The following is a 16,828-nucleotide window of genomic DNA, read 5'->3' on the forward strand; positions in this document are numbered from 1 at the left end:
GTAGTTGCCGGAATCACAGAAAGCATCGTTTTCTTTTTGAAATTAAAAGCTTGGATTCAAGAGATAGACTGCTGCTTTTCAAAATTATGAAAAAAACCCCAGGGATCACAGATGTGATGACACAAAAAAGAGGCAAAATGAGAGTGGGGAGAGAAGAAACCGAGGAAAAGGTGTTAAAATACATACTAATGTATTTAGCAAAAATACATATGGAGATACTGAGCTTTTTCTGTCTGATTGATAGCTAAATTTTGTTCTTAGTAAATTGAATTTCATGATTTTTGTTCTTGACGTCCTTATTCTCTTCCAGTTTAACTGAGCTGGAGGAGATTATTTCCCAGGCAGTGCTTTCAAAAGAAGCTGTACAGGGTGAAAAAAGTGCTGACTTGAACAAAACAGAATGGTGGAGAAATGTCAGAAGAATAGAATTAAGCAAAAGAAGACTATTGTTGATTTTATGTATTATTAATTCAGTTTGTTTCTATTCCAAAGCCCAGGATGGTTTTGTAGTGCTAATTTTACTTCAGGGTTTGTGAAAATTTTAAATATTGGCTGCCGTTACTGAATTTTTTGAGATCAGACATCACCCAAGGCTTGAAAAGCTGCATGAGTGTTTAACTATATTTGGTGTTTTTGTGTGAGTGCAAAGGTTTTTGTAAAGCTAATACCATATTGGTGCTTTTTTACTTTGGAAAGGTGGGGCGGCTCTTTGTGGGATGCTGGAGCAGCTGTGCCACGTTCAAGAATACTGAGAAGAAGGACATGCAGTGCTGGAAAGTGCGATTTCCCATGAGCAAATATAAAGCTTACCGCTTTCAGGTGCTTTTCAGCTTAATCCGCAGCATCCCCTAACTCTTGAAGCGTTGCTGCCTTGGCGACTCCGCGGGCTGGGGTGGGCAGCCCCGGGTGGGAGCCGGGCAGCGCCTCGCGCCCCGGGTGCCAGCTCGCACGGCGTAAACGTGCTGCGAGAAAGTGCAGCTGCGCTTTTTTAATATGCACGGCAGGAGATTTCAGCAGCCTGATGATATATCGTGCATTAATGTTGAAAAGATAAACACATTTGGAGAGCACAGGAAGGCCTTGTGTTTTTATGTTAGCAGAATGCTTCCTAATGAATAAGAACGTGCTGCTGGCTTCGCAGAGCCATATGGCAGCTCTTCTAATTTTAGTTCAGTGCAGATGCATAATTCTCCCTTGTTTTACCTCCTGAAACCTTCCTGAGATGTCGCATAGTTTTTCCTAGAAGACTCAATCTGTAGTTTCTGAGTGAAAAATGTGTTCAAGAGTCTAATGGCTCCCTTGCTCTGTATGATGATATAGCAACCTCACTACATAAGCTCACTGCAACCTCACTTCCCTGAAATATTAGCTGCCTTTATTCATAGGGGTGGGATAAGCTGGTCTTAAAACTGATTAGTGAAATAGTTACTGTTTCTTTGACACTGATCTTTTGAAAAATTAGCTGGTTTCAGAGAAAAAAACCAACTTGTATTGAGGCAGTGGGGACTGGTTAACAAATGTGCGTATGGATATCAGGCTCCAGCTGGGCCATGGCTTCTTGGGCTTTGAATTATGCAACTACAAGACAAAACTTCTTTCCCTGTGGTTAACCAAGCATCAAAATAACTTAGACATTCTTTACTGCTGTGCTTCATCATATGTTGCATTTTCTGTGTTGTGATCCAAAACCACTCACATTACCAAATGCAAGCTTTTTTTTTTTTTTTTTGCTTTTGTTTTTTTATTTACTCAGGTTAATACATTTGAAGGTACTTTCTGTGTGACCCTATTCATGTTAATAGCTTTCTGTCCAGGGCTGCAGTCAACATCATCATTTAGCTAGTCATATGCAAGTGTTATTAAATCTAATATTTAAAAGGATAATGCCAGCTAAAATTTAGCAGTTTGGCTATTAGTCTTTCTATTAAATGTCAACATTAGCTTCTGATATCACATCTGTCCCTGTCTTTGGCTAATTATATACTTTTACTATTTCCTTGTTTGTTTGTTTGTGTTTTACTGTTACACAGTAAGTCAGGAGAGATCAGAAGGACCACACAGGGTAAATTCATTCACATATGTGAACTCAAGACAAAAGTAGTCTTCTAATGCATACAAAAAAAGGAGAAGATGAGTTGTTTTCAGACAGCTGTAAAAGGCAATTGCATGTTTAAACATACAGCATTTACAGTCACTTTCAAGCAATGTTGCTGTTACTGTTATATATAATAAGGATCTTTCTTGAGTCATAGCTCTTTTTTGTGTGCAGAGCTAAGCTTTATAGTATCCCTTATAATAAATGTCTTTGCTATATTTTTGATCTGTGAGGGTATATGATTTTAGATGGGTGTGACATTTCAGTAGTAACTCCAGAAAATTGCAAAGCATATGAATTATATGGGGCATCTGAAAAAACCTGTTTCAAGCAGTATTGGATAATATAGTCGTTTCTCCCATTACCATTTTTTTTCTATTGACCTTTTCCCTCAACAGTTTTTTGATGCAGGTACTGCTCTAATATTTCAACTGCTTTTTCTTTTTGTTCCTCTTCTCCTCCAAAGAATCATACATAAGTGTCCTATGACATATATGTTAATGCAAATCTTCTTTTTTGGAGTATTCTTCATCTTTTCACAGTCCCTAAAGAGGCTAAGGTTTTGTTCTGTATTTTGCAAGCGGAAATCTCATTAATTTGTACTGGATTTTGATTTTGAAAGAAGGATCAAGGAGGGGGATTGTTTCTCTAACCAGTTCCATGAAGGAAGTTGGAGTAAAGCATGGAAAAAGGCAAAGAGAACTGTCAGGATTTCTCAGCTAGTCGTGACTGTACACCTGTTAGGAATTCCTGTTAATCTAATATGATTTCACAGAGGTTTGTCTTCAGAAACTGGAATGAGCTTCAAATAAAACTTGACTTTCCCACTGATGAATTTGGCAGAAAACATTTGTGGGTTTTTTTTTTTCTTACTTCTGCATGTCAATATAGGAAAGTAGATACAGTTTGTGATCACCAGGAAAATGCCCAATTGAAAATATTATTATGTATTTTACTGTATTGCTGTTTATACAATTGTAAACATATCCACAGTTTAAAACATAAATTACACTCATCGCTAAAATGCTACCTATTTGAATGTTTATATTCTTTGTAGTATCTCTCTTAGGAGTACTTCTATTTTATTTAATTTTCTTTTTTTTAGCTCTGGGCTAAACTCTTAATTGAGCAGAGCTAATAATTATTTCATGTGCATGAAGTTTATTCCATTTTAATTTAGATAAAATGTGCTTGATCCCTGGTAGCCATATTCATAAGGATAGGGCCAGATTCTAATTTATGCTCCCTCTCTGTTGAAACACTCAGGGCGGATGGCGAAACTCAACCTCTAGCAGAGAAACCCTTTTACAGAGGTGAAGCTATGGGAAGCCCCTTTCTCCTCCCGTCACTTCCTGAACTGGCATGAGGCTGTATTTCTTTCCATACCAAATCTCCGCTCTGTTTTTCCTGCCTTGCTTGCAAGCTGCCTTGTAACATTTTCCCCGTGTTTCCCATTTGAACAGTGTCATAGCTGTTTTAGGAGGCAGCGCAGCTGGGTGGTGCAAGGTCAGGCAACCAGCTCCTGCTCTCCGCGTTATGTGCCTCCAGTGGAAAAATCTAACGACTGTGGTTAGTCACAGTGTAATACCATCAATTCCCGTGAAACTGGAAAAAAAAAAAAAGACTTATGAGAGGCTTTGCAAGGTTGGGCCTCTGCAGCTGTTTTCTTAACCCCTAACATTCAAAAATCATTAATCTAGTTTAGAAATAAGAAACACTCTGTTCTTTTCGTTTGTGTGTAGGGCCCCCAGTGAACCTAAAAAAGATAGGAGAAGGAAAAAAAGGGAAAGTAAACCTTATGTTTTCGCACCACTACTTAACTCCAGAAGCTGGAACTGTAAGAAAAACACAAAATCCAGACTTGTGATAAAACCATGAGTCTTGTCATCACTAGAATTCATGTGTCAGTTGTTGTTGGTTTTTTTTCCCCAACCTTTCCGCAACAAATTTTTGTTCTCAGTTAGCGCTGAAGAAAAGATTTGCTTTTCAAGACCTTCCCTGTGCCTCTCTGTTAGGCCAACACTGCTGACGGTGCTTGCTCTTACTTTTTCACTGTGTGCTGATAGACTCTTCAAGATGGGCTTTGTAGTTCAGTCAAAAATGGATTATTTGCTGCATAACTGAACATTGCTGGTAGCTGCAGTTTATGTCATGAGCATGAGCAACTTCTGGTCCTACTGTTATGAGGCTGTCTGAGGCCATGGTTTCCTTTACAGTGCTGCTTAAATAAATGCACAGGGAATCATGGCCTGAATATGTAGCCTGTTTTAAGCTCTCTGGCCCCTTACCTTCTTACACAGTTATTTTCCAGACCTAATTACGAAGACCATCCTTTGGGAGCACTTGTGATTTATAATGCTTTTTGCAATGCCTAAACAAATGTCATATGTAGTGTAGTGTATGTTGTCATCATCAGTGACAGAGAGAGGTAGGCAATATTTATCCATGTATAATTTTCATATTTTCTCTGTTTGTTATACTCTTTTCTTAAGCAAGCAGTGTTTTTATTGGTCCCTTAGGGTTGAGCCCTAGAAAGAGGTGGCTAAGGGAAAAGGAAACAGAGACGTCAAATGGTTGTGATGGACAGCTAGTGGTATAAAGGGAGGTGGTTAGGGATCAAAGGGTCAAAACGGAGAAACAGAGAAGTGGGGGGCAAAGCAGCCACTTTCAGAGACTGAGTATAAGGCTTGATAGATCTTCGGTCTGATGTGATATTGCCATTTCTATGTTAATTACCATTATAGCCATTAAAAACTTCCTTCTTTTTCTTTGTATAAAACTTTTCTTCTTGTTGAGCAGTGTATATGTATAGAGATATGTTAATGATGATTTGTTTGAACTTTCTGGTTGTAACAGTCAAAAAAAATCTTCAGCAAGTGTTTGGTACTATGGGAAAAACAATTGGTAAAAGTTGTCTTTGTAAATCCATTATACTAGAAAAATATCATATATTGAATGTGTTTGCACACAGTGTAGAACATAGAACCATTGCTGTACAATATCTACAGTCCCTCCATTTCTAGTATAATCCCATATCCTCTGATACTCAAGATGGTATAAAAGGCTAAAGCAGTGATGGGATGAAAGCAGGAAGATAGTATCCAAAAAGATGTAAACTCTTTTATTGTAACATTTTGCAGTGTGAAAGCAGGGATCACTTTATGGTATCAGGAATAGATGGGAAACAAATAGCATTGCAGACTTTATTAAAAGCTCAACCCTATTTTTAGAACCTTTTAGAATTTTTAGAATATGTTTTCAGTATCATATCGTCGTATGGCACCAACTCTTCTATGTTGTAATATGCAAAGGACTGTTTGATTTTTTTTTTCTTTCTTTCACCTAATCTCTGCGTTTCACAAAAAAAGGCCTACTGCAGTCCCCAGCTCCAGCCAGAATTATTTATTAGTATCCTGGTGAGTTTAAGTGTTAGAGGAAGGGTTTGTATTTATTTCTAGTCTATTTATTTCTAACAGATTATTCTAATCTTAAGTGATTTAAAATTATTCTATTAGTCTGAACAGTTCATCTACAGAATAGCTTTTTTCCATTGTTACTCACAGTGGTGTCATACTGTGTATGCATGTGCCTTAAGAAGCTCAGCAGGATTTTCCTCACACTTTTTTCATGAAAGCGTGAAACCACAGAAATCGAGGATGAGGCAGTCCAAGTGACCAAAGCCTTATTGCCGGCAGCTGATTGCTGATACAAGGACATCCCAGGATCCTGGGAAGCAGTTCCTTTACTTGACTTACAAGCACAGTATGGGCACACTGACCTCATAAACTGCCAAGGAAAGAGTTCAGAGGAACTTTTGTTTCAGTCTTGTACGTCTACAGATGGTGGGAAATACTGTCCATTTGGATACGTTTTAATTTGTCTGACTGATGCTTTAATTTTCACTAAAGGGGATTTTGCAGAGGCCTTTTGGTCCTTCTGTACATGGTAGATTTGGTAATTCCCACGATGAATCATCTTTTGGTTTACTGTTGTAGAAGGCATGCATTCTTGTTGAGTATCATAAGTTCAGTGTGCTTTCGTGTTTATTAAAATAATTTATTGCATAATATTTAAAATAAAAAACTTTAATGATTTTTAAAGTTCTAGATTGCAGTAAAGTCCTTTTACATAAGTGCTTGAAAAATAATAAAAGAATGTTGTTCTGAGAATAAAACTAACAACAAAAAACTACTCTTGTGTTTTATTAACTTAACATGTCAAGTATGTGTTCTGTAAGTATTTTAATTACTTCTCCCTTAAACACCAATATCATTCTCAGAATAGAAAAGTTAATGCAGTTCATTACTTGATATGACATATAAACCCTCTTGGTTTGAATGTTCTAGTATGTGTGAATGTTGCTTACATTTGGAGTTAAGTATGATCTGTGATAGTGTAATATTGTAATATGTGACTTTATACTCCAGGAGCCTTAAATCATTATTTTCTTGCTTGTAATTTTTCAATTAAAGCACTTGAAATTGTATGTATTTTAATAACACTGGTAAATAGGACAGCATGAAGGTTATATGATAGTAAAAATGTGGGCAGAGGCATGGGAACAGAAATGAGACTGCTGTTTCACAGTAATGAAACAGTAGATTGCAGATTTGCATTTTTTCTTCTAAATATAGCGATCATGGAAAAGTTGTGCAGCCATGAGCTTTGCATGCTGTTTTAGATCTGTCTCTTAATACACCTTGATGCTGAGTGTTACTTGCTGCACCTTCATAAGGAGTCCTTGTCTTTGCCAGGTATTATGTTCTGTGATTTAGTAAAATGTCTAGCAGAGAAACAGCTGAAATGATTTAATTTGTGTCATAAAACTTCAGAACTGAAAAACAAATATGCTAGTTATGCTTTTGTTGAATCATTAGGGAAGATTATTTAATCTCATTTTCAGTATTGTTGCACTGTAACTGCTTAACAGCTAGTCACCATACACTGTGGACTCTTAATGTATCATTTAACTGGCACTGCTTTGTCATTTAATACATAGTTCTCTTTATTGCAGAAAAAGCAGCAGCAGCTAATGAAGATGAAGTGCAAAAAGCAGATGTATCATCTACAGGTCAGAGTGTCATTGACAAAGATGCACTTGGACCGATGATGCTTGAGGTGAAGAGCACACATTTCCTTTTTTTTTAAGCCAATTCTGCTCCCCTTAGATGACGAGCAGTGTAATGAAATGAAAAAGTGCAGTTTGAGCTTGCTCTAAAAGAATGGTCAAGAGATAGAAGCCATCCTCGCTGTTTAGGATTATGGCATTTATGAACGGGGAGCATGTTCCTGTTGGGTTCAGTGAGGAAACTCTTCCTAACTTGGGGGTGGGAGGGAGAGAGAATTAGGCTGTTTGATTTTGCAGACAGCTCGAGTGCTTCAGTTGGTAGCAGTCTTTTATAGCTTGGGGAGTGTATGTGCAACTTTTATTCATTCTAAACCATGATGGACTGGAAGACCTGTTGTACCTAAACATTGACTTACAGATACAGTAGTGTGAACATGAATAATAGTTCCTCTAAAATTGCATGTCATTGCTATGCAGTTCTAACAATTTACCATTTTAGCATTTACAGCATGACTCTTTTCCCTCTAGAATATGAAAGTAATCTGGGAGAGCTTTACAAGATATCTGTTTTGGTTAGTTTAGCTAAGATTTCTGCCTGGCTTTTAGCTCTGTTGTTTTGATATGAGAAGAGGCTGCATGGTTGAAGCCTAGCTTCTAAATGTATTAATAATAATGTTGTGTCGGTATATGATCTGGGATCCTAATGTCATATGCTACTGTCCTTTGGCACTACTGCTTTATCTGCTTAAGCTCACTTGCAAAGTGCTGATTCCCGTTCTGTCTGTCAGCTTTATCTGTAAGGAAGAATAAATGTTAATTTAGATAAAATAAAACATAAAACTCTGAATCTAGCTAAAGGAACCAACTTTGGCAGATGTGTAATTATTCTGTCATTTCTGAATGTTGCATTAGCAAGACACATGCTACATCAGTTTTAAGTATTTGCATTATTTTTCATGATTTGTTAGATGAAAACATAGTCTTCTGTACTACGTATGAAGGCTCCAAAACCACAGTACTAAATATTAGGAAGATTAGACAGGTTGGAGTGAAAACATTCTCCTTTGAAAAGCTGGGGTAACAAACAAATTGATTTAATATTTATTATATATGCTCACTGAATGTAGTTTTTGCTATCAAACAAGGTTCAACCTTCCATCTCTTACGCTGCTATGTTAAATTTTATCCTATTAATTTAATTGTAAGGATTTGTTTTAATCATGGGGAAAATAAGATTTTTTCCTAGCTTATCTTACATGATTAGGTATTGCACCAAACATGACATGTAAAATCACCCTTCTGTTATGTTATTCCATTTAATTTATTTTTCCTTTACACTAAAACCATTTCATATTAACAATGAAAAATTGTGGAACTAAATTAATAAACTGTGGTCCTTTTGCAACAAGAAACTGAGAAGGACTGAAAGTTGTTGGATATTTGCTGTGGAAGGACTACAGATACATTTCTTTGTGTCTTTATCTCCTTAAGGAAATTAAGTTACTTCATCTTTACAAACCCCTTTATACACCCTCTTGAAAAACTTACTCTTTCTCCTTTGCCAAATGATAATAAAAATGACAATGCTGATGAACAGTTTACTAGTTGATTTGGTTTAGGAATATAATTGTCTATTTCTATTAAATAATATAACTGAAGAATCCTCAAACTAGTGAGTGTTTCTGGTTGAAGAAAGTGAGTAGAATTCATCATACAGTTGCCTCTGAGGAATATTTTAACATATTTCTTGGTTAATGCAGAAAAGTAGATATGAAGAGAGAGTGAGAAAATAGAGCTGAAACAGCTGAAAGAACACAACTTTATTTTCTGCTCCAAAACATCATCAAAAATATTATCTGTTCTCTTGTTTTCTCTTCCGACATGTCGTCTATTATTTGTTCCCCCATTGTACCCATAGCTCTGAAGGAAAGTGTGCTGGCCTTCATTATTGTTCTAGTCGTTAATTATGGGGATATACAGCTGGGAACAGAATTAAGAAATCAGTGCAAAAGCAGAAGCTTCTAAAAGATTTAATTAGCTTCGTGTATAAACTTGCTCAAAAGCCTACTGCTTGCCTAAAAGATTGATTTATTATGACTTCTGTGTCTTGATTGGAAAGAAATGGGAATATCACATATAAGGCATGTTCCTCTCCCAGTCTTAAAGTAGGCTTGGATGACCACTTCTGCAGACAGCTCAGGAAGTAGCTGCGAGGAGATGGTGTAGAGCACTTCTTTGCCAGAGAAATTGCTGCAGTAGGAAATAGTGGGAAAACTGAAGGAAATTATTGTGGAATGCCAGTAACTCTAATAATCTTCTGCTTGCCATCTCTGCCTTTGAAAGTTTTCTCCTTTGGACTCCAATAAACACTTGCTATGGCTTTCCTTTGAACTGATGTAAGCATGAACTGCTGCCAAAAAGAATGGTTCAGCCAAACATAAACCTTTGTAGCAGCTCTAAAAGCCGTGTGGTTTCATGGTGGGCCAGTTCAGAGAACTAATGTGGCTAAAATCTGACTTTTTTCTTAGTTTTCAGCTCCCTAGTCCAGCTGTTTATATCTGCAGAAATGCTACTGTTAGTACATGGAACTTATCACAGTGTAGGAGAGGACTAACCCAAAGAGGTCACATTTAGATTGGCTTCAAGCAGTGGTGAAGTGCAGTCTAAGGCACTAATCCATAGCAGAGATGCTGATGGGAGATAGTATTAGAGCCTCAATTAATTAAATCTTGTAAATCACTATTAGTTTAAATACTAGCAAATGGGAAAATGTTGTGAAAAGCACATTGAAAGAGGGGAGCTCTCTAAGGAAAATGATTTAATATGAAGAAATATGGCCAGAAGCAAAAAGAAGGCAATGAAAAAAAGTCAGAGATTAGGAACTGTGTCAATGAACAGGAGAAAGAGGACCTAGGTTATCTTAATTTAGAGGCAGTCAGGGAGAACATATACTTGTGCATAAATTTATATATCCTATTATTTTGTAATTTAGAATAGAGCAACCAAAGCATTTGGCAATTGTTAGTGTAATCGCTCTGCTTGCATGTTGTGCTTTCACAGCCCCCTTTCTCCCTTAACAGAATCACAGACTAATTTGGTTTGGAAGGAACCTCTGGAGGTCATCTAGTCCAAGCTGCCACTCAGAGCAGGTCCAGCTAGATGAGGTTGTTCAGGGCCTTGTCCCACTAGGTTTTGAATATCTCCAAGGATGGAAATTTCGCAACCTCTCTGGACAACCTCTTCCCATATTTGACCACCTTCATGGTGAAAAAAATTTTTTTTCTTACAACTACTTGGAATTTCCTGTGTTGCAACTTGTATCTGTTGCCTCTCGTCCTTCCCCTGTGAACCGCTGAACAGAGCCTGGCTCTGGCTTCTCTGTGTCCTTCCTTTAGTAAGTATAGACAGAAATAAGATCTCTCCCTCAGCCTTCTCTTTTGTACTCTCTGGATCTGCTAACTGCTCAGTAGTGTGCATCATTTTTAATACATATCTGTAGCTTGAGTATTTGAGCAATGCCTGTTAAGACCATTGTAAGTGGTACACAAGTGGTACACAAGTTTGTTCTTTCCAAAAAATGCCACATGCCTGTGTACATTTGCTTTATCAGCTCCTCCTTGTTGGGCTGTTCTGAAGTGAGCTGCGTTCAGGTTTCATATGGATCCACTGACGTTTATTCCTCAAAAATCATGGGTTACCAGTTGCTTTTGGTCTGATTTGTTTCTCACTGGAGATGCAATATTGTATGTTCTGGTTTGAAATTGAAATGTGAGCTAGCCACTGTTTTAGTGATTTCCCACCAACCTTTAGAGAAGCGAATAAACTGGGCAAAACTGCAGAAGTCTGTATGGGATGCATTTTTATTTAAATGCTTAAGTTCAAAGCTGTGGTGCCTTAAGTTTAAATCTGTGCCTCTTATCTGCTCATGTAACATAAAGTTAAAGGGTCAGACTCTCAAGTATTTCCAGAATGCACAATCGTGTTTGCATCTTACAGAAAAAAAAAAAAAAAGTATTATACATGAGAACATATTACTGATGTTGAAATTTTTATTTTATCCTGAGCAGGTAGAAGTGATGTAATATTTGACTTAGGTTTCAGATAATGCACAGCAGATATCTTTGAAAGGATCCTTTAGCTAGGCTGTCCCTGTCACAAGTGATAAGGGGGAAAACCAATCAGCATAATTTAAGAAATGTCTTAATTAGAGATTACCTTGCAGAAATTTTAAGTACTTTGGAATACCATGGACCTGAATTGTAAAGGTATAAGATGAACTTCTTGTTCCTATTCTCTGGACCATGTACGGACTGAATTAAACTGATGTCAAATAAAAAACAAAAATAGTCCTGGGAGTAGGGATCCGCTCTGCACCTTGCTGTCCTCCTGCTCACTGTGTGCTCTGATCTGTTCGTCAGCATCAGGCTCCTTTTCCCCTTCTCGCCATTTAATGCCGTGGTTCTCGCATGCCTGGCTGCGTGGGGCCTGCTTAGATGAAGATGCCTTGTAGGGGCACAGAGAGAAAGCATTCCTCTTCCTTTCTTCCAGTGGTTTTTTTTTTTGCTTTGTGTCAGCAAATCTTGTGATTTTTTTTTTCCTGGACTTCAGGATCAGTCCTGTGCTGAATACAGGAGTGAATAGGCTCTAGGTTTAACAGAACTGGGTTCTAGTGTAGGTTTCCTAGTGTAGTGTTTCCAGGCAGACAGGTAGCAATGTGGATTTCATTATTTTGCAAGATGTATATCTTTCCATGATTTTAAAGTGGTTTTGATAAAAGTAATTTTAGATCCTTAATATGAAGTGTTTACTTTGCTATTAAAGACAAGAATATAAGAACTGGGATGGATGCAGAAAGATTCAAATATGTCTTCTGAAGGAAATATTTATTTTATGGATTTTTTTTGTTAATCTGATTGTTTGGTGTTGTGTTTCTCTCTTTCTCTCTCTCTCTTTTTTTTTCTCTCTCTCTCTCTTTTTTTTTCCCCCTCAGGCCCTAGATGGGTTCTTCTTTGTAGTGAACCCGGAAGGTAATGTTATGTTTGTTTCTGAGAATGTGACACAGTACCTAAGGTACAACCAAGAAGAGCTGATGAACACAAGCATATATAGCATCCTGCATGTAGGGGACCACAATGAATTTGTCAAAATCCTGCTGCCAAAATCTTTAGGTATATACATTTTCCTCATATCGTACCATTACTTATTTAACTTTGGTTTCATAAATCGATGTTTAAATAACTTTAGTTTATGCCCGTCCACTAATTACACTTTCGTCTTATGCACTCTGTTTATTTTAAATGTATATTTAGACTGTATGAATGATTATTTTTTTTCCCCAAAGCATCCTTTACTCTTCCGATTTATCTTCTTTGTTTAAAATTAGTCGCAGTCACTCATGCTAACTGATACTTCTAATGGTTCTTTAGAGTGAATCCTTACAAGACGACATTAGCTGTGTGAATTCTCTGTTAGGTCTCTGTCTAGACTAGTTATTCTAAAAAGGTCTCAAGAAGGGGGGGATATTTTATGAAAAATCAGATAACTCCTTATGCTGAAAATTTTGTTTGTTTTTTGTTTTTATTCTCATCAGTATTTACCCTTCTCTTTTAAAAACTCTTTTTTGTTATTTGCAACTCTTTTTGCATTCATACTGATACTGGTTTTAATATCGTAGCTTTTCTGGACCAGGGGTAAAAAAAAAGAGAAAGTGAATACAGTACACTTCTCATTTACTCATACCAATTTAAAAGTATTATGTAATTAACATTAACATTTTATGACTTTACTTATAAAACCCTTAAAGAATAGAAAAATATAACCCCTTTAATGGCTAAAACCATAAATTACTACCTTTATTGCCTTTTATGACTGAAGAAGACAGTGAAGAGTATTTTTAAATAATAACCTGCTATTTCCTTATGTGCTGTTACATTAATTTGCTCTGACTGATGTCCAGTATCTATATTTGTGCATCCCAGGATTTTGTTTCCTTTTTTACTTCTCTTAAGTACTGTGTTAGGGTTTTAGTTTTATCCACCACTGCACCCAGGTTATTCTCATCCCTTCACAGCTTCCCTCTTGTAGCTGAGTATGTACTATAATTTATTTCTGATTGCATTGCTTCCTGTTTCTATACAGTGCATATTACTTCCTTTTCTTTCTGTTTCTAATCTAGACACAAATTTATATATAGTATTACTGTCTCTTTTGTGTTAATCACTTCTAAATGCAGCGGACATAAGTTAATCTGTTCTACCCAGTAGGGGTTTCATTGTAGTCCGTCACTTTTATACACACCAATATTTAGGCTTTCATTCTGCTTTTCTACCACTACCATAATAAGTTGCTTGAAAAGACGTGGTAGCTGAAAAAATTAGACAGCAGTGCTTTTAAATGATAAGATTTTTACAAATTACCTTGTTATGTGCTGGTTTGGGCTGTAATATTAAAAATATAGTGGTGGTGTTAAATGAGCTTGTTTCCCGACCGGTTTGCAACACACCATGATTAATTTCCTGGGGATAAGCAATAGAAATGACTGCTACCGGATTTATCTCACTTATATTCTTTGCCTTGCTCAGTGAATGGGGGACCTTGGTCTGGTGACACTCCTAGGCGTAATAGCCATACCTTTAATTGTCGGATGCTGGTAAAACCTCTTGCTGATTCTGAAGAAGGCCATGATAACCAGGAAGCACATCAGAAATATGAAACTATGCAGTGCTTTGCTGTTTCTCAACCAAATTCCTTCAAGGAGGACGGTGAAGGTAATGAGCACTTTGAATTTATGTTACTACTTTGGCTTTCCATGCTTTCGCAAATAGTTAGTTATGGGACAGCAATTTCAGTGGAGTTGATAGTGATGTGAGGTTGATAAAGTGGCTTCTGAAACTTGAAAAAAAGAAAAATTTTAAGTTTTACCTTTTTCATGTAACTGTGATTTTCTTTCATCTTGGAATATGAGTGTATACACCAGCACACACCCAATTGGTTCAGTTATAGTAGTTTAAGTTGAGGGTAACTCCGTGTACATTAATGAGATACCCTGGTTTTGTACCACTGTAATTATGAAAAGAATGTGGCTGACTGGGAGGAAACTTTCAACTGGCATTTTTTTGAGTTCTCAGAATATGAAGATAGTTGTGGTTTACTGTTTCCTTTACCATTCACTACTTCAGCAGGTAAATTTCCTCAGATTGTATTTTAAGCATTCAGATAAGTAAAATTGGCTTACTATGGAGCTGCTTCCTCAGGGACAGTAAGTATATGTGGCATATTTAAGCAATGTGGCTTAGAAAGTACAAAATGGTAAGTGTTGAAGAACTCTATGCCTGCAGTATATTGTTTTTGATTACTTATTTTCTGGACTGTTGAGCCACAGGTTTATGCATAAACATGTGAAAGCAAATGTTTATATCTACATGTGCCAAAAATTATGGGCCATGGTGGAGTACTTGCATAAGTTTTCCTCCAAAAAAGCAAGCAAAATCACCTCTCCTGTAATGTTCAATGTTGTAGAAAATAATGAAGATCTGAAACCATTCAGTTATATTTATCCTTTCCTTTTATTGGTATGAAATCTATTCTGTTTGATCCAAGAGGAATTGAAGGACTTACACTTTTGAATTCTCTTTGGGGAGGGAAAAAAAAAAGAAATCTTCCTTTTCTATACAAATTACTGAAGTAACATTTTGGTTTAAGATTTGCAGTCTTGCTTGATTTGTGTTGCAAGAAGAGCTCCAATGAAGGAAAGACCACTTCTTCCCTCATCAGAGAGCTTTACTACTCGCCAGGATCTACAAGGTATTGTGAAAGTAGAAGCTTTTTATTTTTTTTCCCGTCAAAGGGGAAATTACTATAACGAATGTTTTATCTAAAATCAGGCAAAATAACTTCACTGGACACAAGTACCATGAGAGCAGCCATGAAACCTGGCTGGGAGGACTTGGTGAGAAGATGCATTCAAAAGTTCCATTCACAGCATGAGGGAGAAATATCTTTTGCCAAGAGACATCATCAGGAAGGTTAGATTTCATATTTTTAGTGCTTTCTATATTTAAACTGTTTGTCATGTATATCTCTTTGTTGTGTTCTCTTTGTGTCATACCTACGTGGAACAACCAAGGGCTACTGAGCTTTCTAAAAATGATTTTTCTAATGCACTGATTGTTCTCTCTAGAGAGGTTTTCCACCATTCTCCCCATTTCCTTCTTAGTCTTCTTGTTATAACTGTGCCATATTGGTGGGTGCCTTAAATCTTCAGATTATTGCAATTATTTGAAAAAAATAGAAAGACCTTCAGTGTTGTCCCGAAAGCCATTCACTAAATGTTATTCTTCAGAATCTCAACTCACATGTTGCAGTTCATTGACCTGTATTCCACTTCTCTTCAAAAATGGGCTTTTCTGTCACATTTGCTGTGCGAAACCCTCAGTGTGACTTACCAAGGATGCAGCGCTCAGGCTGTCTGGAAGCCTACACTGTTGCACTGTATCTAGCTGATCACTGATACAGGATACACCACAAGCACATCTACACAATCAAGATTATGGATGTCAGACTACTGCAGATGGAAAGGTTTCCCATGAGGTTTCTATGGTAAAGACTGTGGATTTTTCTTTTTGTAAGGTCCTGTAATTGCTAATTCTGATAACAGAGATCCAAATTACACAATATGATCAACGCTCTACAATCCTCAGGAAAGTTCTTTCAAAGCCAGTGGGGAATAACTGTGGAACAGTCCATTCCCAGTGCAGGAGCATCATAGATTGGGCTCATGTTTGTAGAACAAGGTTTATAGCTGGCCTATAAGGAATAGTACCATAGTCATTAAACAACTGGCATGCTGTCTTGGAAACTAAATTTTAATTGGAGTCTCCAATGATTCCACCAAATATACAAAATACTTTAATCATCCAGCTTTAGTTAAATGTTTTTTAAGATGTTCTGCTATAATGAAACCTTCATGTTTAACGTTAGGAACTTCGGGGCACAAAAAATGCTGTGATATTGTATATAGCAGCTTTTGGGGTATATACAGTAGGAGAGCTAATAGTTCACAACCTTAGGCTGTGATTTCAGACAGAGTTGAAGAATATACTATGCAATTAAAATTATTATAAGTCTATAGAGAGCATTTTCAGGGTAAGTATTTGTCTGTGCCAAAGGTAATTTAGGAGTTTCTATTATGGCATGCAGCCACTTGTTATTTCTTCCTCTTCAAAGGATTCCTAACCAAATTAGCAGCTCCTCCATTTAGTGTGGGTGTTTGAGTGGGTCCTCTCTAACCAATCTCTGAAATGGTAAAAGTATACATATTTGGGGGGGTTAACTGTATCATTTTGCAGGAAAGGCTTAGGATAGTCAGACAAACTGTAGAATTAGTGTAAATGAAGGGGCTCTTTACTTCTTGTAGAGGTAAAGAGTGTAAGTGATAAGAGGACCAGTGACAAGAACCTCTGGAATTGTTTTGCTGCCAAAGGATCCAACAGTAGAGAGGAGTAATGACTGAAATGTCTCTTTCCCATGCACTGTAGGATGGAGAAGAAGAACAGGGCATATCTTGGCCAGTAGCATCTTTGTGCTTGACTGAAAAATGCTGTGCATTTTTTAACTTACATTAGATTTTTATTATGGTTTGGAAATAGAAGCAAATAAAGTAAAGA

The 16,828-nt window shown here is 36.9% G+C and overlaps 1 protein-coding gene across 9 annotated transcripts in view; it reads left to right on the top strand.

Moving 5' to 3' along the window:
* NCOA2 (nuclear receptor coactivator 2) overlaps window positions 1–16,828 on the top strand; it is a 198,499-nt gene that overhangs the window by 134,871 nt on the left and 46,800 nt on the right. For all 9 annotated transcript variants that reach the window (XM_026056258.1, XM_026056257.1, XM_026056259.1 and 6 more), the window contains 5 exons: window positions 7,110–7,213; window positions 12,154–12,331; window positions 13,745–13,930; window positions 14,865–14,966; window positions 15,047–15,187. In XM_026056258.1, the coding sequence (XP_025912043.1) occupies window positions 7,110–7,213; window positions 12,154–12,331; window positions 13,745–13,930; window positions 14,865–14,966; window positions 15,047–15,187 (711 nt within the window). The remainder of the gene's footprint in view (window positions 1–7,109; window positions 7,214–12,153; window positions 12,332–13,744; window positions 13,931–14,864; window positions 14,967–15,046; window positions 15,188–16,828) is intronic.

Source organism: Apteryx rowi, unplaced genomic scaffold (genome assembly GCF_003343035.1).
Source record: "Apteryx rowi isolate R43461 unplaced genomic scaffold, aptRow1 scaffold_130, whole genome shotgun sequence".
Classification (NCBI taxonomy): Eukaryota; Metazoa; Chordata; class Aves; order Apterygiformes; family Apterygidae; genus Apteryx; species Apteryx rowi.